The 23,554-nt window shown below is 34.9% G+C and overlaps 1 protein-coding gene across 2 annotated transcripts; it reads right to left on the bottom strand.

Annotated features, from left to right (window-relative positions):
* Positions 1-2,608: 2,608 nt before the first annotated feature.
* LOC138141273 (discoidin domain-containing receptor 2-like) lies at positions 2,609-23,128 on the bottom strand. Of its 2 annotated transcripts, none has more exons than XM_069061979.1 (5): positions 22,945-23,127; positions 6,703-6,812; positions 6,338-6,443; positions 4,647-6,186; positions 2,609-2,829 (listed from the first exon to the last, which is right to left on the bottom strand). In XM_069061979.1, the coding sequence occupies exons 2-4, from the start codon at positions 6,764-6,766 to the stop codon at positions 4,701-4,703; spliced, it is 1,656 nt and encodes a 551-aa protein (XP_068918080.1). In that variant the 5' UTR covers positions 6,767-6,812; positions 22,945-23,127; the 3' UTR covers positions 2,609-2,829; positions 4,647-4,700. The 2 variants fall into 2 exon arrangements, with proteins under 2 accessions (XP_068918080.1, XP_068918087.1); XM_069061986.1 differs by lacking the exon at positions 2,609-2,829 and adding an exon at positions 2,875-4,214 and having other exon boundaries at positions 22,945-23,128.
* Between the last annotated feature and the right edge of the window lie 426 nt (positions 23,129-23,554).

Here is a 23,554-nt window from a genome sequence, read left to right as displayed (position 1 = left end):
TGTCGAGTGGTAGCTATATCTCAAACATTTTTGTTCATACTACATTAAATCCATATTATCATGTCTGTAATACATACAGAATTTATCATTTTTCTTTACAGCTCTTTTGAATGGAACTGGAAGGAGACAATCATAATTTTTAGAAATAGGTATAAATTTATAAAAGTATAAAGTTTTTCCGCATAAATAGCAAGTTATGGTTTCTTTTCCATCGGAAACTTCGAGAATTGTTAACAAGAAGGCTAACAAATTGTCGAAATATACCGAGTGACTATAAATGATTGAAAATTATTTTGTTATGTTGGTAACACATTTGAAATCTTTAGTTGGCGACATCGTTGGCATGACACACGTAATTTTTAAAATTGAAACAAACGTCAAAAAAATCTAAATCGACAATGTACTTCGTGACTTAACCTAACCTAAATAGAAATGACTGACAGATAATGCACGACAAGACTTGAACTACCAACTGCATCAGTGTTGCCAATCCACTATTTTCTTTCAATCATTTATAGTCACTCGGTACAAGCTTCAGATAAAAATTACTGAATTTGATTTAACAAAGATCGTAAAGTTTATTAGATTCGAAGTTAATATTGAAAAACATTCATTTCAAGACTTTAATAATTTGGCATCAAATACGCACCAAAGAGCAGTTTAATATTCGTCGTAACATAAAGGAAGGTAAATTTCATATTATGAAATTCTGACGTTGATATACAAGCAATAAGGTGGAATTCAGTGATGCAGCAAAACCACGTCGTTTTAAACGAGCTCAATAACTTAAACTTATTTCTTCACAGCGGGTTGTTCCCAGCCTGTCCTGATTTAACTACTTCCGTTTATTAAATTGAATAGTTAACAATACCCATGGTTAAAATCCCATCAAGCATTTGTATAATTACACCATATGGAGTCATAAATAATAATTTTTAATTTAAGACGGAGGCGTTGGTTACAGTCACGTGCTGAAGATTACAAATGACGTTGAGCTTAGGATAAAATGGTCAGATATTTCACGCTTGTCTGATGTAATTTAACGAATTCTATTCTGTTCATGGCAGTCATTTTAACTTAGAGCTTTCGGTATAAAGGCATTGATATTCAGAATTCGAGCGAGGGACCGTGCTTAATTCCATAAATTTAACGACTGACGCTGTCTAGCTGCTTGCATTTAGACATAAATTCCCTAAAATAACAATCAAAGCCCAGTTTACACGCCTAGTTGACGTCTATTGTCATTTTGTCTCGTTCATATGCGGCTAAGCTAATACGTTGGTGGGGTCTTTACTGGGCACCTCACGGTAAAATCATGGTTCACCATTGTTCACGCCGCAAGTAATTCGACTCCTCTCTGTTGTGACGAATTTCATCACAAATGGTGCAGCTGGACCCACATCACTCACATAATTCTCCATCAATGCGACTAATTCTCGGCTACTTCGCTAATTATCATAAGCAGCATGTAGGGCTAAGCAGTAAATTTTATTCAAGATAAAATTATTTCAGCAAACAAAACTAGAACACGGTTGATGCAATTCTTAAATAGGGAGGACACCAATAGTTTACGAAGTTTCAGTAGTCTGATTTAATTAATTCATTATACCCTAGCTGTTTGCTTTTCACGAGAAAGTATTTGAATGTTGACAACTAAATTGGTTTTATTAAACGACTTCGTGCAATCTTTGGAACAACAACTCGAGCTACGATTTCGATAAACACGATCATTCTTTAGAGTCCAAACGACGCTAGTTAAACTTCATATATCGTGATTACTGCCAAAGTCTCGAGAACAAACGAATCTTGGAGACATGTTTACGTTCCAGTAAACATTGAAGATGAGGGACTTGATGACGTACGATAGAATTATTGGCAACGTCTTATTCGTCAACATAATCTTCATCAGAAACGAATTCGACCTGAAACTGGAGGCAATCGATGCCTCGTGTCGCATTAAATTACTTTTTTGCTAACTTATTTTTGATGCCCTATCTCAAATCTTATTATCTGGGGAATTAATAATTTCTACGTTTGCTTTGATCCGAAAAGGAATTGTAATAATTAATTAATTTCATTCCTTTTGAATGCTAAGCTGTAACAGGTACCTACCTGTACGACGTTCAGGTAAGCTAACGAATTCATTAAATGTGCCTTGAAAACTGCCATTAAAGGAAAAAAGTTCTTTGTAATTTTTTCTTTGCCAGCTTTACATAGTTTCGTTTTCTTCTTCCGCAAGGTAATTTTCAACTTGAATGTTTTTTTACATCTTCTACTTACATACTTTCGTTTAATCTATTCAAGTAATAAAAATACCCTCTATGATATTTGAATAACGTTAACGTTTTAAATAAAATATCAAATCCACACTGTTCATTACTCAGCTTTTCCAAAAAACGCAAGATTCCTCAATTGTTCTAAACAAAGTCTCTATATCGGGTAACCGTCTCTTTTTGTTTCTATAAGCATTATTGTCTGATTTATATATTTTTTTTTGATAAAAAGTTTCAGGCAATTTGCTTTTTCCAAAACCAACATAATCTGCATTTAAAATTATAATCTTCAAGTATGTAATGGCTGAGGAAATTACAAAAATAAATACAAGATATTCTTCATATGTATGCTATTTATTTACACTGATCACGAATATGTACAAAGGTATAAACAATTTCATAATTTAAAATAGGGACTCTATTTACAACAGACATGTAGCACATTGTATGATATTAGATTGTCTTATCATAAAAGCAATGAAATGTAGAAAAAAGTGATATTAAATTAATTAAGCATATTTGGTAGTTTTCAGCCTTGGCGAATTATGGCGGGTAGCTGAAAATAAAAGAGTTCACGTTAATAAACTCAAATTGACTGATCAAGCAATAATTCAATTAATAAACATGCAATGTGATTTGCATGGTTATTAAATTAAAAATAAAATAAAACAAAAAAACATAAAATAAAAATAGTTATTAAATTTACTCGCTGAAAGAACAGAAACACAGGGTCGCTAAAAACTATGGATATGTACAGCTAAATATTTTCAGAACGGTTAGCAGAGATCGTTGAAATTCGGGACACAGAAGTCTTGAAATTCTATCATTTGACATTTTTTTGAATTTTCTAAAATCATTAATTTTGAAGATACAAGGCTAACTTGATTTTTTTTTAAATGGCACGGGGGTCAAATTTAATATCTTTAAAGAGTATATTTTGTGAATTCAGTGATGTAACACATGCATATCTTATTTTAACCGAAACCTTATAAAAAATTATCGAATTAATAAAATTTGAAAAAATCTAACCTTGGAAATGTTGTCTTTATCTGTCGTTAGTTCTTTGCCATCTGTATTTTGACCAAAAAATAAACAAAAGTTAATAATAAATGTAAAAATTAGAGATTTAACCGAAACAGAATACATTTTAATAAACAAAACTAAAGTTAAACGCAAAATACATAACTTTTACGCTACAAAAATTTTCACAATGGCGGCGACGTGGGTGTGTGTTACATCACTGAATTCACAAAAAAATACTCTTTTCAAAAATATTAAAACTGACCCCCCCGAGCCATTTAAAAAAATCAAAAATCAAAAATCTTCAGAATAAATGTGGTTGGAAAATTGAAAAATCTGAGGTGATAGAATTTAAACACTTCTAACTGTGTCCCAATTTTCAGCGAGTTCTGGTAAACCGTTCTGAAAATATTTAGTTGTGTCCATACTTTTTAGCGACCTGTATAAGAAAATACATATGATATATGTATAGTGGTGTTGCAAAATAGAATTTTTCTTTGTAAGAGCTCACATATTTTATTTACTTGCTTTTATATTATGAATCAAGTACCTATGAATGTTTAAAATGACTATTATGTGGCTATTCATTAAAAATAAAAAATTAACAGTGTAGCTTATATGCTTGTCATAAACTGTAAAAATCTTGTAAATGCAGGAAAGGTGTTTGTTTACATACCCAGTAAATATAATGTGAACACCATAATCTTTTCGAAGTACTTTTTAAAGTCTGGCCATCTCGATTAATTTTGGAAGTGGTAAATCATAGAAGGTCATATGACAAGATCACAATGAATATTTTAAATTGCAATCAAAAGCAAACTGGCCTATGACATCATCAATAATAATTTATTAAACCACTCCCCAGCTAATTTTGAACAGTTGTTTGCAGCATTTGGTTCGCCTTCTTCTGACACCTCCAAGCTATCAACAATTCAGTATAATAAAAAAATAATTCAAAAAATGAAATAACATAAGTGATAAAAACACTTTAGAAAGTACACTATAATAAGATTGAATTTTGTTTTCTTTGCCTCCATAATTAAAAAATAAAACAACGTGTGGCGGTTAAGATAAGACTTTTTTAGAAAATTAAATTCAGAGATTGCGTTCCAAGCTGTGTAATTTGGCATTCAAATCATTTTAATAAAGCTGCAATCAGTCAAATTGTAATTTAGCATCGGGCAGCTGTTTTATTTAAAAAGCATTTACGTTCGCAATAAATAATAATTGCATGTATCTTATAACGCACGTTTTTTTTTTTATAGAAAATAAGGATAAACCGTTTCTTCTAAAATTACAAAGAAGAAAACGTTTTAGTGTGAAATTAAAATTTTATTTAATTATGATACTCACCCAAAAAATATCGTCAGCAGTAATGACGCCATTTTAAAGTCGATTTATCACAGTTTAAGGTCCAACGTATGTTCTAGTGTTCGAGACGTATCTAGGTTGTCTGCTAAGCCTAACTGGCGGCGGCGTAGACAAAGGAGGTGGTGGTGGCACAAAGCCAGAGTTGCATATTTCTGTGGCCGCATAGTAACGCTCGGGGGGTGGCGGAACCGGAGGCGGTTTCGGAAGGAAGTTGTGCAAGGGTGGCGGAGCACGGGGAGTTTGCGGAGGTTGTAAGGGCACAGCATATTCGGGGTCTCGTACGTCTGCATAATCGGAACTACCCGGAAGTCTTCCCATACTTGGTTCACGATAGAGTGCTGGCTTATCGCAGCCGCCTGGCACTTGAGACGGTCGTGGTGATGATTTATATCTTCTTTGCTGTATTACAACGAAAACTACTACCGCTACCATTAACATTACGAGCACTGATAATACTCCAACTATCACGCCGAGGTATTGTCCCAGTCCTGACGGGGTGTTCACAGCACTTACGACATTTTTATTGTCTATTCCCGAAGTGGCGATTTGGTCTTTTTGTAAAGAAGGTTCTTCCAATTCTTCCTCCTCTTCTTCCGTGAAATTGCCATTAACAACGGACGAGTCGAAAGTTACTTCGCTAATCATCAACCATCTAGCGGCAAACTGCAACTGCAGTTTAACAAATCTCCCCACGCGGTGGTGGAGTCTGATGGAAACGTTGCGTGGCGTCTCCCAAATGCGATCTTCAATGTAATCAAATGTTATCGGCTCACCTTTGTAACGCTTTCCACCCACACTGAACAACACTTTAGCTTGAGAGAACACTTGAACATCTTTGGTAAATTGGTTGTTGCTGTATATGTGCACCGCAGTAAACTCGCGCACCTTGTCGAATTCAAAAATAATTTCAATGGGCTTGTTTTTACGGGTATCATTCTTCCATCCCACCCATCCTTGTTGGGAATTTGTCTGATAGAACGCAGCTTTGAAGTCGTCAGGTGCAACTTTCCCATCAGTGAGTTGTCCCAGGCCGTACTGGAGTTTCTCTCCGTCCCAGTGTCCGTCATATGACGTATCGTAAAACTCCCAACTGGTTCCCCTCTTATCACCTTGTGGCATCGAGTAACTCAAAATGCCGTCGATCCATCGACACCCGTAGATCTCGACACGCATGCACACGGTCCTTTCGTGGTGGCTGAGTGGTAAGAATTTAATCTTGCTCGCCCATATGGGTGGATCGAGTACAGTCTTTGATTCGAGATATGTGTTTATGTTGCCTTTCAGGGCCTCTTCACCAGAACGATTTCGATAGCGAATCCACTTATTAAGAAGACGAGGTCGCCAATATTCCAAGACGTATGCCTCTGCGAACTCCATGCCTTTGCCATTACCAAAACGTCCTTGAGTTTCAGTAGCTGTAATCATGTGGACCGTATGCAAATCTATTTGTATCCATTCCTTCAGGTCTGGCGTAGCTGCACTCTGAGGACACCAGGCTCCTCCATCCAATTCATTTTTCAGTCTGGAAAAGAAAAATAGTATTGAAGAAGTTCAACGTTTCTCCATTTTCGACTATAAAATTTAATACTTTAGAAAGGATGTAATCAAATAAAATTTTATAGAGGTCTGTGCATTCACAGTCGCGAAAAGTCATCTTAGGAAAAGTAGCGTACCGTCCGTGATGTGGTCCCACGTTTCCATGCTCAAACGAGGAACTAGCAGTAATATCCTGGTCCTTGATGGCGCCCGTTTCCATGCCCAGTGGTGCAATGCATTGTGCTGCAATAATAAAATGTTATTAGACGGATTAGAATTCAGTGAAGCTTATTTGTCGCAACTTTTTTTCGGTGGCTAATATAGTTAAATGCAAATAGCGGTCTTTATTAAACGCGCGTCTGTGATGCGAGGCTCCAAAGGGAAACCGGCACATTAGAGATCTATTCCCAGCTGAAAACGCTGTGACATGCAAATACCGGTCCTTTTGTGCTCTCGCACTTCGTTGCGCCACCACTCACCTCCTACGGGGTCAATTACTTACAGGGTTCGATGCCATCTGCCGCTGTCACCAATAGGGCCATCACTGCCACCAGGAGCGCCTTCATTTTCAGCACCGACCTGTTCGCTTCAAGACTGCGACATTTATCTTATCTGTAACAAATGCAACCGATTAAGGTAAATTCTTCATGCATGTAAAGGAGTTTTTCACAAAAAAGAGCCAGAGACTTATTTCTGAAGAAAAAAGTGCATTCAACAGTAAAACTATTGACTGAAGCAGTTCGCTTTATAATAATAATAATAATATTTGAAAAAAAAGCATACAAGTCAATTAAATCTAATTAATTATCTATTAATTAATTAATCATTATCTCTGGGTTTATTAAAAATCGTGAAAATAGATTAAAATGCATACTAAACAAAAACACGACATTAAGTTGTTCATTTTGAAAATTATATCATTGCTTCTGTATTTTTGGTGATATGATACTTCTGAGGCACAAAATGAAGAACATCATAATGATGATAAATAATGAGTGACAATGTACAGTCAAAAAAAACGATGAAGAAAAACTTCTGTATTTTTGCTCATAGATTGGAGGCCAGTTTATAGAAACGTGTTCAGTTAATTTCGTATTTGATTACGATTAACTTAATTTCGCTTCTGTAAACTGGCCCAAAATGTTTATACTATTTACGAGTATGTTAGTGTAAAATCCGGCAAACTGTAGACAATTTACGCTTTTTCCAAATCATTTGTAGAATTTATCGTTATATTGAGGAGTTTAATAAAATCTGTTATAACAAAACAAAATAGATATCTAACGATAGAAAAATGTTGTTCCTTTCTACATAATTTAAAATCAACCGTTCTTATACACATTATACAACGTGTAACAGAAATAAGTACATTAATTTTAACTGGTAATAGAACTCGTCAAAAGGAACAACTTTTCTATCTACCATTTTGCCGAAAAACGATGTTTAATTACAAAAAAAAAAAAATTTGAGAGATTTTTCACTAAAATAGCCCTACGCCACTAAATACTGCAATGGCTAATTGAGATCAGCGTTAATATGAAAAAAACATCCATTTTCATCCAGAAAACGTGTTTTAACGCCGAAATCGAAATTCAAATAAATCTACCCGTATAGCAAAAAATCCACTTCGTAAGAATCTGGTTGTTTCACGTTTTTAGGTAGCTTAGTTTTGGAGATATGAACGGTTTTAGGAAAATCTTTCCTATTTTTTTAAGCCATTACGCAACGTTTTTCGTCAAAATGGCAGAGAGAAATGTTGTTCCTTTTGATGAGTTCTATTACCAGTTAAAATTAATGCACTTATTTCAGAAACACCCTGTACAGTTGACGATATTTCTTTTATATTTGCTATACTTATCACTTATTAGGTTTCAATTTAATCAAACCAAACTAACTAAAAGCAAAAACTTCATTCTCTTGAGACATGAATAAATTACACTGTCAGAATTTGAGAATTTTCTCCTATGTGAACGAATTTTGATAAATGTGACAACTTGTCAAAACGAAACGTCAAGCTAATTTTAAAGGTTTTAAGCGTTTTGGAGCCTTTAAGGGACTCGTCGAACAAAAAAACGTTGTATTCAACTCGTTCGTGTGTAAATTGGGCCTTTTTTGGCACGCGTGGGCCATCTTAAAACGCGAGTGAAACGACACAAACTCGTCAAATAAACTACTATGTATTACATTAGGAAAATGTCAAATATCACTTTTTTAGTTTTAAAATTTAGAAAGGGATCCAAAATCAAAAAGTTGTAGTTACAATGTTCCATACGAATTGGCTATACCATTGTACTCTTGGTTGATCTATAATTGCCCGTTGAGAATTATTTGCGTTTTCTTGTTGTTTCTGTTGACAATTTACATTTTATAATGATGCATGAGAATAATGTTTTCTTTCTTTTTACTTTCATTTACCGTTAGCAAAGAATGTTACATTGTATAAGAAGTGTGGAAGAGTGCCAATCTCTCAGTAAAGAAGTCGAGCGTCGCAATCACACAGAAATGAAATTAATTAAGAATTTAAAACATATGTACATATTAGGAAAACAATCTTCCCTGTAGACCTTTTGTCAGCCTTTTTCACAATTGGGCACCTTTTCGTAATGCTATTTTCGTGTGCTTATTTTCAAATGTTTAGTAATTTAAAATTAGTTTTATTTTAAAATAAATTAGGCATCTGTTCAGGGTCGTCGTAACCTCTCATTATAGACTACAGGGGCTGCAGCCCAGGGGCTCCTAAGTCAAAGAAGGTGCCTAAATTTATTTCAATATTTGAACTTGTGTATATTTTTATTCTTTTATTTTAAACTTATACAATTTAAATGTATAACATTTCTTCAATATCACGGCTTCCAGGAGATACAAAGACTACAGGTTAAGAACCAACTTCTGACACAGGGTTATCGTTGCTGCGCAGTTGTTTGACGCCATGTTGCGATGAAACAAAGTAGATAATACAAGTAGAAAGTGTTCCTTTCTAACAAATTTTGTGGGTTCAAACGACTTAGACGGACAAAAATTGTAAAATCTGCTAAAATGTTTTTAGAATTCCGTAAATAACCCACTGTATCGCGCGTTCAAATGAAATCCTGGGCTGGGAAGACGTTGGAAACAGTCAATTGTTGTGCTTTTTTAAAGCGTAGATTAATTGGAGCATGTTGACAGCTAACCTAAAATTTAAAGCCAAAAATTTTTTCTTTTTTTTTCTTTCTTTGCAATGTTTTACATCAAAAATAGAATAACGTAACGATTCCTATTCTCGAAGCAAATATCTAAGGGCACCTTTTGCTGAAAACAAACATGTTCAATTATGTCCCGATGTCAAATGTCATTCGTGTCAAACGGCGGGAAATTCAAACTTTACACTGTTCTAAACGGTTTAATTTTTCCAACGCCTACTCAGCCCAGGATTTCATTTAAACGCCCGATATTAATAATCTCAACAACACATTTTGGGCACCAAACTACATAAAAAGGTAATAGCAAAATTATACAGTAGACTCCGGATATAATGAACCCGCTTTTAGTGAACTTCCGGCTATAGTGAACGCTACTTTAGGTATCCGAATGTTTTCCCATAAGACTAATACATTTTTTATCCGGTTATAATGAACCCGCTTATAATGAACTTCCGGATAAAGTGAACCGAATTTTATAAACTTAAGGTTTAAAATTTCCGTTTATAGTGAACTTTCCGGGGGTTCCCCGGATAATTCCCTGACTGTAACGTACGTGCTTATGCGTATCTGATCGCGTGGGCCAGTTTAAAACGCAAAGAAAGCCCAATTTATACAAAAACGAGTTGAATACAACGTTTTTTTGTTCGACGAGACACTTTAAGCTTCAAAATCGCTTAAAATCTTTAAAATTAGCTTGACGTTTTGTTTTGACAAATTGTCACATTTATCAAAATCCGTTCACACAAGAGAAAATTCTCAAATTCTGACAGTGTCGAACAAAAAAAAATTTTTTTCAATCCAGTAGCTCGTGGTGAAAATTTGTACACGCATTTCAAAAACAACTGTACAGTTGGTTGCAAAAAAAACGGGAACTGTCAGAATAAAATGGACACATTTTTACAATTTTGTTATCGCGTGAAACCTTCTTACGAGAGATTATGTTAGAATTATGGTCAAAATTCAATAACATTTTTAAAAATTATTTGATAGGTATTGTCAACTAGACAGTTAATTGACAAATGGACAAAACCAAATTTACATTAGAAAAAAATTCCTTTCCCGTTTTTTTCGCAACCAACTGTACGTTAAACCTATAATCAACATGATAAATTTTATTTTCGTTTTTAGTGAACCTCGGATATAGTGAACCAGTTTTCATGCATTTTTCAAGTTCACTATATCCGGACTCCACTGTATTTTAAAAGCTGCAGTTCGTGTCGAAAAATTACTTCTTTATATTATTGATTAAAATGATTAAACTGAGGTCACAGTGACCCTAACAGCACGTGCATACCTAACAATCAAATAGGTAGTAAGTTTGTAAAAACTAACGCAAAACACAAACATATTTTTACATTTGAAGCTTTTGTATAAGAAATAAAGTCACAAAGTTTCGTTGTCATAACTTGTCAAATAATTCATCTACCTAAAATAATAGTAGATTATAGGTATCATTAAGAGTAGAAGTGAGTCTTTTTGTGCTAAGCCCAGAGATTGAAGACCGAGACGAACTCGAGGTCGCAACTGAGCGAAGCACAAAAAGACCTTCAACTCTGAATGATAAGACTATTTTATCTTCAAGCGGATCACAAAAAAATCGGAATTCACTCAAATTGCAGTTCTTATTACAAAATCTTTTTTACGGTTATGACTGCTGCTTGTTCAGATCTCAATCAAAGAAGAATAAAAATCGTCCAATATTCGTAAACGATTTGTTTTTATTCTTAAAATTGTTTCTTTAGATGTATGTAATACAAAATAAGAAAATTGTGGGAGATGGGAAACAAACTAATTCACTGATTCACATTTATCAATGACAGGACGAGAGACCACGTAGTGTCTTTAATATTTAATTAGTAACTTAATATAATTTAGGAACAGGCAATCGACAATCGAGTAGGATTCTATTGTGCGCACGATATCAATTACTTATTTAAATGAGTCAAGATCCGTTCAGCAAAGGTAATCGAAACTGGGAAGCCTGACATTTGGTAGACAGTTCATTATATCTCTATACCGAAAGGACGAACAGGCAAAAACCACGAAACTGACTCCATATTTGATCATGGAAGCGTTAATAATACAACCAGACAAACTGCCGCTTGCTTTAGTCAAGTTTCTTGATATTTCCGGGTAGTAATGTACTTATATTACACGTGGAAAACTCCAAACTCGTGGAAGATAGAAACGATGATGGAGTAGTTTTGCAACGGACGGTTCGGAAAAGTCTTGTCTCCAATATTTCGTGGTCGTAAAATTTAATTCGGGCGGTCAGCCAGAATTGGAATGTAAGTACTAAAGCGCGTATAATCCGTGAATAGGCAGAGAAGAGACGGCCTCACAAGGCGTCCGTCTCTGAGCCGGGTTTCAGCCAGCTTATCTTCGTCATTACCCATTACAAACACTTTACGAACAGAGCCGCTATTCTTATCAAATAATTAGTGCGTTCTTCCTTTAAAGGAAACGGGATTCTAAAAACTGAATAATTAAATCTTTCCCGCTGCTACCGTCACCACCAGCTGTACTTGGCCGCCCAAAGACAGAGGGCGGCTTGTTCTTCAGATGTTATCAGTCTCCAACCGCCGACTGACTGATGACGGATCCTGATGGCTGACTAGCGCCACGGAACACAGAAACTGACGTTATTTATCTACGGCTCGCCTCCGGTCTACAAAAATTCTCCCTTGCCTACAGAACCGCGCATCGTCCAGTAGCGTTTCGACGTGTTTCGACCGTAAACCCTGCATCATCAAGGTACGCTGAGTGGGCGCGAGGCGTTGTAATAAATCTTGGGGACCACCCAGAGAAAAATAATTGAGCTCGGTCAATTTTAACCAAATCGTCGTAAACCAGGTAAAGTAACAAGTCGTAAAACGGTTAAAATTGGCACTAACGACGCACTTAACAATAATCCGATATTTAAAATCGCCGTTGTCATGTATTACAGCCTATTAATTTTACGACAATTATTTCCAGATGTGTTCGCGCAAATGGAGTTCGAGGAAAACTCTCGAATTCCTCCGTCACACATTACTCACTGCAAGGCGTAACTAACACTAAAATGGCATTCCCAGATCAAAGTTCTTCTCATTTTTGCTCTCAGATGGTAAACACGTGCTGGCTACCTAAACCGCAGCACACGACAAATCAAAGAACGGTAAATCGCTTCGTATTTCGGTCATATTTTCTCGTACTTGGTAATTATGTCACGTAACACGAGCCTATGCAGACCTACCACAGTCGTACTACATTATATTTATTCGGTCTTCCGGTATCCGGTCGATATTATTGCATACCATTTCGATATAATCGCTCACAACAGATGGTTGAACCAGGATTTGAGCACAATCTTTCACGAATAAACGCCAATAACGTTTTGCCTCACAATAAATAACCCGACAGCTGTACAAGTTATATTATCCGAATCATTTGAGCTCCATAGAAGTGAAATTGAACGTGCCCACCTTTTAGGAAACCGACGATTTGATCCAAATCAAATTAAACTAGTTAGCGAGGAACGGTCCATAAATAAAGCGGATAAGTGTGTTGCTGGTGTAGCAGCCTAAATCTGTCCATGTCCGACATAAATCTTCCCATTATCGGAGGACAAGACAGTAGTAAATTAATAAGCTAATAGATAGTGTCAATTTATTTCGAGCGGACGCAGTGTCATCTATGTAAGATTTGCTTCATTTTTAAGCTGTTGTGTTAACAACGGCGATTGGAGATACTATTTTAATTGGCGTGGGATTTTTAAAGCAAAGAAGCCACTCGACTTGTTTAGTTTCCGCCGTGAAGTGTTTTGAGAAAAATACACCAGCCTCCACTATACGTGCACTCCTTTGTTTACCACTACACTAAGATTGTCAATAAAATCATTTATTTGCTGTTTGCATTAACATTTGTTTATGGAAATATCTATTTAGCTCTGTGTACTCAAATGATATATTATCATCTTGAACGTTTAGAAGCGATAAAATGATTGACATGGGAGCGGCAAAGAAAAGTCACTGAACCCACTTTCGTAAGAGGATGATGTTATTATTTTTGACTCTTTCAAAATCCGACAACACCTTTAATTAAGAGGTACTGCCTAGGCAACCTCATCCATAAATATCAACTGTTTTAAATCATTACAATGAAACGGAAAGATAATTACCCCGTTCCAAATACAAAAAGAATCGTTGGAAATTAATAATTTCCTTGGATTGTTATAGAAACGTTCTTTTCAAATACACGATCGATAATAGCTTCTGAGATGAGAAAAGAACTGGATGTACACCATGTAGTCATCGTGTTTGGTTGGAAATCCCCTTAAAAATACATATCGATCGTAAGAAAAAAGTTAAAGGATGTGAGTAGATGTTATTGACTAGAATGTTTATTCCAAAAACATTGAAACGAGAAGTAAACAGGATATTCGACGTTCAGGGGAAGTCAATCTTGTAACAATGTTCTTCTGATTTGATTCTGATGCATAGCAAAAGTTAGTAAGCATACTAATGAAAGTCGAGTAGCTTAGATCGTCTAGTCTAACGAGATAAATTTTTAAATCTTGTTGATTTCTGATCTGATTAGATGTAATTTATATCTGCAGCTATATATTTTTCTTGTTTCTGGGATACTTTAGCTTTTGAATTTCAAATGTGAACAAAACTTGGAAACTAAATTACCATACTTGAATAAATATTGATTTCAGTGTATCGCATGGAAGAAATACAATAAAACTGTATTCACAGAACATTAAGTAAAATTGTTTTTCAAATAAACACTCTTATTATCTATTACATAATTCAAACAACTTGTTAAGTAGCTTCGTAAATTAAGTACATTTGAATTTTATTATCTCAAAAATTTGACATAATGTCATTCAGAGTTTTATGGTTCAGGTGGATATACATAAAATTTACGATGTACGAGGAAAAAATGACAGTGAAATAAAATATTTATTTGCAATGTGATATACATACACGTAAATAACTTACATTGTTCAAAATTTGATTCTCCTTTCTTTCTGAACTCGACCGGCTATAAACTGATTTTGCATTTTTCTTAGAGTAACTATTCTACAACTATTCCGTAATTACTTTTTAGTTAGAGTTTATAAATACATATGTACTTATGTTATTAAAAATTTGTCCATACAAAATGCAAAAAAAGTCAATAAATTGTCTATCTTTATCCCGGAATTTTTCTTGGTATGACAATATTGCTTGTGATTGCTATAATAATAGTTCTCGGGGAAGATGTTTTTGAAGTCTGTGTAGCAAGTTTGTGATTTATACTATTCTTTTCTTTTACTTCAAAAAACTGCAATTTTTAAACAACTGATTTTTTAACTTTTATCTAAAGAACATCAACCTTAAATAGCATCCTTATTATTCCGTGAGAGCAAAAAAAAAACGCCATCAAGGATAGCTATGAAAAAGAAAGTGCCGTGTCTAAGAAAGTGCCGTGTCTAAGAAAGTGCCGTGTCGTTGATTAAGAAATTCGTCATGCATTTGTGGAATCCTGAAATAGGTTATTTAAATAAACAATTACATATAGGTATTATTGCATTTTTTCCGCATTATGGACTGTATCATAGCTATCCTTGATGGCATTTTTTTTTGCTCTTACGGTAGATATCGTGCGTTCATTTGAATTTATCCTCAAAGTTCGCGTTGAAGAGTCTATTGTGAACGCACTATACGTATAACGGATCAGCTGTTTAAATCTTACGCTTTTACATGAGTGGTGCGTTTTCAATCGACTCTCCAACACGAACTTTGAGGATAAATTTAAATGAACGCACGATATTAAGTATTCTGAGCCAACTTTTAATTGATTTATTTTGTTATATTGATATTTGTGTTTTGTGAACATAAAAGAGCATATTTCATTTTTCAATTTGTCGATATCGAGATTAGATTGTTTGGGTGTGTTTGGCTTAATTTTTAAAACACTAGAAGTAATCAAGAAATCACATTCAACAGACAACATCATCTTTGGACAATTAAGAGAGAAAATTGTGTGGGTAGTCTACAAATAGGATTTAATTGAGGATAGACTAATGTCCTTTTCTTGTTCTTTTACAAGGTCTGAGTTCAGTTTTTAGTTTCTTATTTACCTTCCTCATGCTGTCATTTCCCTCACATCAATATTTTCAAATCCGCCTCTTCCAATAACATCAACATTTATTTTACCTATAAAAAACCTGAATCCGCTTTAGTAAGCGGTTTCCGCTCGACGGCTTTCCAGACCGTCGCCTCATTGGACAAATAATTTTAACCGTCATTATTTTTTCAGATAACAAAACCATCCGGAAGAGGACTAGTTAAAACAGGTCGACTCAACTTTGATACTTTCACACCGAAACTTTGTCAAAGGTGCCTTCTCACTGACATCAACATGAGCGAGAAGTGAGAACAGCAGCCGGGCTTGCAGCACCTGTTGCCATGGGAACCCCTCTCTACCCTTGTTGGAGTCACCAAACAGATTCGTTGGCATAAAACAACAATGAGTGGCAGTTTAAAAGTTTTAATTCGAGCCATCACCGTAATGTCTATTATACGTAGATGGCGGCAATGGGTTGGAATAATGCAACCGCTGGGATTTAGCGTGTGATCATAAAGAGCCAGGCGGTCTTCACTAATTACCTTTAAGCGGATTTTAAACTAGCGGCTTTAACCAATACGCACACCGTATGACTTGCGACTTTAAAATAGCCGGATTTGTCGTTTTTTAGGCCTGGACGTTGGCATTTCTCGCGTTATTCTTACGCTGACCATAAATTCAACCGTAAAATTACTTTGCTTAAATGATTAACTTTGTATAAAGCGTGCTATTTATGGGCTTGCACAGCCTTAAGACTAACTAGTTTCAAACGATAAAAAATGCGAAATCTACTCATTCAAAGGTAATTCCTTTATTGGTCATAAAACTGTCGAACGATGCACATAATTCAGTCTACTAAACCATTCTTTAATTTCATGGAGACCGAACATTGTACATATTTATAGTCAATTTGCAAAACACATTCTACTCAAACCTGCAAACCGATACTGGCTTAATAAGTAACGTGAATATTTCTCCGGTTTCTGTTCTGAAATAAAAGAACAGCTTATTGCTTTGTCCGCGTTATTTGCACTTGGCAATTTGATTACTAATTTCGTTAAACCCACAGCGGTTGAAAATAATCGCGTATGCCATTACGACTTTCGACAAAAATGTTCAAGAACTTTACACTTGTAGCTTTTTTTTTTTTTTTCATAAAAATATCTTCCTTTATCGCGTTTCCAGTTGCAAAGATTATTGGCGCCACTCGACAGACAGGCACCTACGTACATATTTAGATGCACGGGAACACATGAAAATTGTACTGGCACCTTTGAGTTGGTACCACTAATAATTGCGCCAATAAAGTCAGATGCCTGTGACCTTTTTGGAGCCAATGTTCTTTATTAATTAATTAGCAATTACTTCATTTCCAGAAGTCAAAAAATAAGTTTATTTTATTAAAAATAACATATTTACTTATTAGGTGACTTTTTAGATTAAAAGAGGTTAATTTTATTATGCATATTATGTTCCGATAGGTATATGGTCTCCACATTTTCATATGATTAAAGCATATCTACATGTGCATTTATAAATAACTAAACAACAGCTTTATGACAAATTGTTATATGCAAATGTCTTACATAGGTTGCTTCCAAATATGCACCACCGCATTAATGCTAGGACCAATGACAGCGATTGACGCCATGTCGAATGCTGTACCAGTTGAGAACCTTGGAAATACTCAGTGGTGCCATTGACATTGGCACACTTTGAGCCCCAACAATCTTTGCATGTGAAAACCCGGTATGATTCATATTATTTTTGGTGTTTAATAATAGGTACACTCTGTCTAAAATTCAAAACTATGTATAATGGAGTCTAGGTTTCCTAAAAAACATTTTCAGTTTTCTATGGATTTCTAGTATGTAGTTTTCTCAAAAACAAAATCTCCGGTTTCGAACATTATCTTGTGGGAAATTTCAAAGATGTGAGTGTACTTCTATTTTTTGTATTTAATAATATCATTTAGAAAATAAGTTACGAGATTTAGTAAATTGTAAAAGTACCCTTGTACTATAATAGTTACGATCAACAGAAACCTAACGATGTAACTACTTCATTACACTTCACAACGGAACCCATCAAAGTGCTACAAAAAGTGAAAATATTAACGTGCAGAATACGACCGGAAGAGTATTCTAAACACATTTCTTAATAAATAAACTAATCGCAATACACATACATGTCTACTTCTTGAAATTAACCTTCGGACTTTTGTTTGTACACCCTCTTACGTCGATCAATTTTATACAGGGGTACTCATGAGTAAATAATGGGCCTAACAACGTCCCAAGCAACCAAATACACATATTTCTCAAACGACTAGATACCAATTGATCTTTTTTATTTTTTAATGAATCCAAGACTGCTTTTATTAAGACAATTTTCAGTTGTCGTTACGTGACATCTATCAAACCTAAAATGTATTTGTGTTTAAATAAAAATAACCTAAAAAATTTACATTAATTTAGATGTCATCTCCATGTCAAATTAAAAAAAAAACTACTGTTTTAATTTTTTAAAATAAATATATGTACATAAATGATCCACGAAGGCGATGAAAATGTATAACTGGTTGCGTTTTAATGTTTGTAAAGCCCATTATTACTCGTGAATAACCCAGTATAATTAATTCCTCAGCGTTCTGTCAAACAGAGTACGTTCGTAAGTCGTAAATAGTAGTTTATTTAACGAGTTCGTGTGTAAATTAGGCTCTTTTTGATACTCGTGGGCCTTTAAAACTGGCCCACTCATGCCAAAAAAGCCCAATTTACACACGAACGAGTTGAATACAACGTTTTTTTGTTCCACGACCCCCTGAAAGGCTCCAAATAGCTTCAAAATTAGCTTGACGTTTCGTTTTGACAAGTTGTGACATTTATCAAAATCCATTCACACATTAAATTGTAAAGATAATCTTACCGGCGGACCAGGTAAGTCACGTGACCACAAGTTTTTTCAACGCTTTTTATAAATTGCAAAAGTAGACAAATGTTTTATTGGTTGATCAATGATGATCCAAAAGTAGTGCCAATTTAGGTAATTTACAAAAAATGAGAAATTGTGAATACCTACATATGTATTTATTTCTCGGTGTGACTGTAAGAAGAGCAAAACAGCAATAAACAATTAATTTACGAATTCTGTTCTTTGTTTCTTAATCATTTCAAGGTCTGTTTTATTATAAGAAGAGCGTTCTATATTTATTTTAAAATTTCGCTATCAATCCTTAAAAGATATATTAAATTGAAGCAAGGACAACACACGACTTAAAAATAAACCGTAAACATTACAATAAAAACCCCATTCAACTCTGTTGAAACACTTATTAAAGCACTTTGTATCCATCTTTTCAATTTCCCGGTACTGCTCACTACACTTAAAGGATGTTATTCGGCTCCTGTGAAAGGGAATTTGTTTGTTTATTTCACCGTTTATAACTCGTCTATTGTGACATTCATTCTAATAATATTTTCATTCCAATTAAAAGCAAGCTGCCTATTTTCGTATCTAAAGAAATAAACCAAATTCCCAAAAGAAAGGGAATAATTGTGCATTGACCTTTGGTACACGGCCAGAAACAGAACCACTGTCAACATCAGTAAGTCGAGTGCCCGCCTTCCGAGATTTATAACAACCTTTATCGATCGGTATCGATAGTCGACAGGCCGCCTCACATAAATCTAAGTACAGACCTGCCCCTGGCGGCAGAAAGAAGGTGCTTGCTGCTTTCATTTGAGTCTCTTTTATTGTTACACCGGTAAATAATGGGATGATGAGAACGGGTGATAACCAGGAGCTCACATTGGCTCATCTGTCTTGACTGTGACATTACCAGGCCGTTGTTTCTTTTACCTCGACATATTAAAACAAACACAGTTCCTTTACCGTGTTAATAAGATATTTATATTTAGATGGATGTATTAATAGCGAAACGAGACATGTGGCGGAATGCTCAACATTAATCATCGGTTATTGGGAAAATATGATGCACACTTCCTTCCTCAAAAACCATCTTTTACCTGTCCGTAAAGAAGAAGTTGCACGCCATTGCTCAGTAAAAAAATAAACGGTAGCAACATTACCCGACGTGCTACTGGTGAAAACTGCGATGCAGGACGTTACTGGCATGCACAATGTCTACATATAAATAATAAACTTCATGCTGACAGGGCAGAACAAGAACGATAGTCTGATCTGCAGCAAATGGTAAATTTTTAAAGTTCGGAAAAGGACAAGGTTTTAAACTTTCCTGACCTGACCTGACCTTTTTGCCAACCACATAAATTAAAATTTATGAAAATCTTTTTTAAATAGGTTATATACTGTACTGTACTGTACTAATACTAAAATTTGAATGAAAACGTTTTAATTTAAACTATGTACTCGTAATACAATTAAATACAAGCACACTGTTCGTCTATTGTTACTTTTAGCCACAATGAAAAATTAGAAAATCGACTTAATTTTAAACCATGTTATTAATATGTAGGAGAGGTATATTGTGTATTTTTAAGGTAGGGTAATTGATGTTGCCGATAAAATGAGGGTGCAAAGTTCTCATGGTTTCTTTCAAGTAGTGGTGATGGAGCTCAAAATATGTATAAACAATTGGAGGTGAAATATTTGGACAGAACTGAGTGAAAGAATACAAGATTGTTACATTTTGTAAAAAAATGAAAACAAACTGGTACACAAAATAACACGTAACCCACTTAAAAATTTTATGTAAACATTAAATACAAGTCGTGAGAGCTGTTGGTTCTTACAAAACAAGTGGATAATAAGCACACAGTCCAATTTATTTTTATTTTCTAAAGAGGAGAAAATGTTTATATAATGTAAATTAACATCTCTGTTGGGCTATTTCAAATAAAAGAGCAGTAAAGTTAATTAAATAATTGTTGTTCCCTGAAACGAGGCTCACTTAAAATCGGTTATGGTGGTTAACAATGCGGCATGCATTGTCGTATGAACAAAAATTGTGCACAGCAATAAGTGTTTAACCGCCCAACTACTCCCGGAAATTAAATATAAAAATATTATCTCATTTTTCTGGACCAGACATAAAGCTGTCTTTATTTATCACTGAGAACATCAGCGAGTACGAGTTTTAGGGCATTATTTCATCAAAAATTCACGCTTTCTTATCTTCTAAATAAATTTACACAGAGATGTGGGTGACGCTGCTGGAGAACGTTATCCGTTTGATGCATTTGAACCTATTAACTGCCTTGGTCCAAATTGAAACCAACTCTACGACAAAAATAGAATAAATCAGCACTTGGTGAGTTTATTTACGAGAATATAAAGTAACTACTGAAATATTATTTCCTTTTTGGAGGCAGATTCACTCGTAAAAATGTCATGATTATTTACATGGTTGAAAGTTTTAAGGATGTTTGTGTAAAGTGAGACACACCATGGCGGTTTGGATAACGACTGTTAAGAAACACGATATCGGAGAGGGAGCTTCCATCATACAGCATCCATCCACCTACGAGGGGTGATCTTCGTCGGGGTTTCATTTTAATGGATGGATCGTCTCTGTGAAAATAAGTTCATTGCATTAAAATAATTTTCCCCGGGGGCACTAACTTTTATAACAAATAATCTCGACGTGAGGATAATGAGTCATGTATCACTAGATGACTAAACTAATATAAATTTCTAATCTTTCCCCGTCCTTGGCATGACACAGTGCACACAATGTATAAAAGTGGCTGACTGTAGCCTAAACAAACGCATCCCCGTTCCGAGACGGAAAAAATGTTTGCCGAGGGAATTATAAATATTTCCATATATAATGAGGCTTAAGACTAAATTATGACTCTGTGTGGGTTAAAGGAGAGATATTAAAGTTGCTGGTGTAGCAGTTTTTTACTGTTTTGTAAAAGGTTCTGGAGATTATACTTCGCCTCGATGGAGTTAATTTTACGACCCTTTTAATATTTTAGCGATAAGTGCACGGAATCGTAAATATTCTTGACATAATTATCCCGCTATAGTGAATTGCATATTATAGGTATGTACTACGTTAAAGTAAAAAGAATGAATGTGGATACCTAACTCTGGAGTTACATACGAGACACTTGCCTACGTGGATAACAAAAAACACAACTTTTGTTTACATTTCAGTGGTTCAATGTTGCACTTAATATTAAAACAAAAACAAGCGACTTGTACCACAGAAAGCTGGGCGTAAGAAGTACAAGTAGAATCTTAAAAATTGCCAAAACATAAGGACATGAATTAAAATTACATATTTGAGGCATTACGTGAATCGTGGAACAACTTGAAACAATCCAAAATTGGTAGTCGTCTCATGAGCCAGATAAAAACCGATGGATAAAAAAATCTGCACAAATTATCAGTAAACTTGTTTCATAATCTAATGATGATACTGCCTTAAGATATCGTCTCATTCGTGGTAATATTATTTATAATATTTACATTATTGATGTTCCTAGATCGAAATTGTACCAAGCACGGATGGTTGATAGTTTGGTAAGTGTGACCACAAATTTGGTAAAATTATAATTACGAAATTTAAGTATTGTTTTGTACGAGTACCTATAAGTTTGTCTGATCCGTTGAGTCAATCGGTTATTTAAAAAATAATTTGCGGCCTGATGACAATTTTACTTCTAAATTCTTTCATTCTCATTATGTCAATGTCAAAATGATGGCTGTAGTTTAACAGTTAATTTAACATCAAGAATTCGTTCTTATAAAAAAAAATAACTCAAAATGTTTCAATAAATAAATGCACAAAATGGACGAATAAATATTTTGTCATTATGTCGTTACCGAATTCTTTTACAAAAAAAGATTCACAGTATTCAGTGGCTTTTACTAAAACAATAAAGTCTTTTTTCATTATCATTGGCCCTATCTACCTGTGGATATATGTACATATAATAATTACATTATTTTAAAACACTCCAGACATTTATAAGAACAACAATTTATGGATTACTAAATGATATCCGTTGTTGACAATGTCAACTAGTTTAGCGCTTAAAATGTTAAGTAGCATAATCCTCCCGCTATTTCTGTAAACTACAGAATTGTCAGATCTATTCATGTTTCTTTCGGTTGAATGTAGCTATAAAAACTGTATTTTGACAGATTTTCATCTACTATCCTATTCCTAAATGGTGAATACGTTCGTATATTCATAATCAAAGTGTAAATTAATGAAACAATTAAACCATTAGTTAATGGCTTGGAATTACAGATAATCACTAGATACCGAATCCGATGATTTGTAACCGAAACAATAATTACTTTGCAGTTACTAATTAGAAGGAATACATGGGGCATGACAAATATTTGCTAATTAAGTGCGAATCTCTAAATGTTTACAAGTGGTACCGCTAAATAATATCCAGCAGTCGATTTCTGTGCGTTATTTTTGTTGACAGACGCAAATGGTAGGAGATTCTCATTGAAAAACTCACCAATCACATGATATAATCCATAAGTAGGATCGGGACTGTTAAAAAACATAAATTCACAGCAAATTCATATAATAAAGATTAAAATAGTTTAGAGCGCACTCGTAAAACACGCGTAAAGCTCCACTCGTAAAGATTCAATTCGAGCCGCTACACAACAAACGCCAGAACGGAACACTAAAGCGAAAACTCAGATATCCAATGGTGAGAGGTCCCTATCTGCCCCCACCATTGAGAGCGTCTCCCACCAACGTGATCCTGGACCTGGCCCATCTAATTCCTGGGCCCGAAACTTCCTGCCTTGGCGTATGAATGTTCTATACGACGGCTCGCAGGTATATTCGAGGCTATGCAGCATATATCACCCCCGCACAGGTAGCCTAGTAATAATGTATAGCCTCACATCGACCCAGCACAGTACGCCGCACGCCATTGGCTAATTATTACCTGGCATGCTGGCCAGACTTGGCGCTATCAACCGATAATGTGAAAACTTTACGGATTACGGAATGTTTTTCGGATCGTTTAAAGTTTTATACACGCGATGAGTTTCGGTCTTGGGGGATTACGAGATTCAAATGAAACCATTCACGATTAAAAAACATGGGCCAGA

The sequence above is a fragment of the Tenebrio molitor genome, chromosome 1, assembly GCF_963966145.1.
Source record: "Tenebrio molitor chromosome 1, icTenMoli1.1, whole genome shotgun sequence".
Lineage (NCBI taxonomy): Eukaryota > Metazoa > Arthropoda > Insecta > Coleoptera > Tenebrionidae > Tenebrio > Tenebrio molitor.
The sequence above is the reverse complement of the archived record's forward strand: the minus strand, read 5'-3'. Positions and strand labels throughout refer to the sequence as shown.

What these genes read in the sequence shown, in the direction of transcription:
- LOC138141273 (XM_069061986.1), bottom strand. Translation starts at nt 6,766, where the DNA reads ATGAAGGCGCTCCTGGTGGCAGTGATGGCCCTATTGGTGACAGCGGCA. An exon ending in GGCAGATGGCATCGAACCCT is followed by an intron (nt 6,444 to 6,702) that starts GTAAGTAATTGA and finishes TTATTATTGCAG; the next exon opens with CACAATGCATTGCACCACTG. An exon ending in GTGGGACCACATCACGGACG is followed by an intron (nt 6,187 to 6,337) that starts GTACGCTACTTT and finishes TTTCTTTTCCAG; the next exon opens with ACTGAAAAATGAATTGGATG.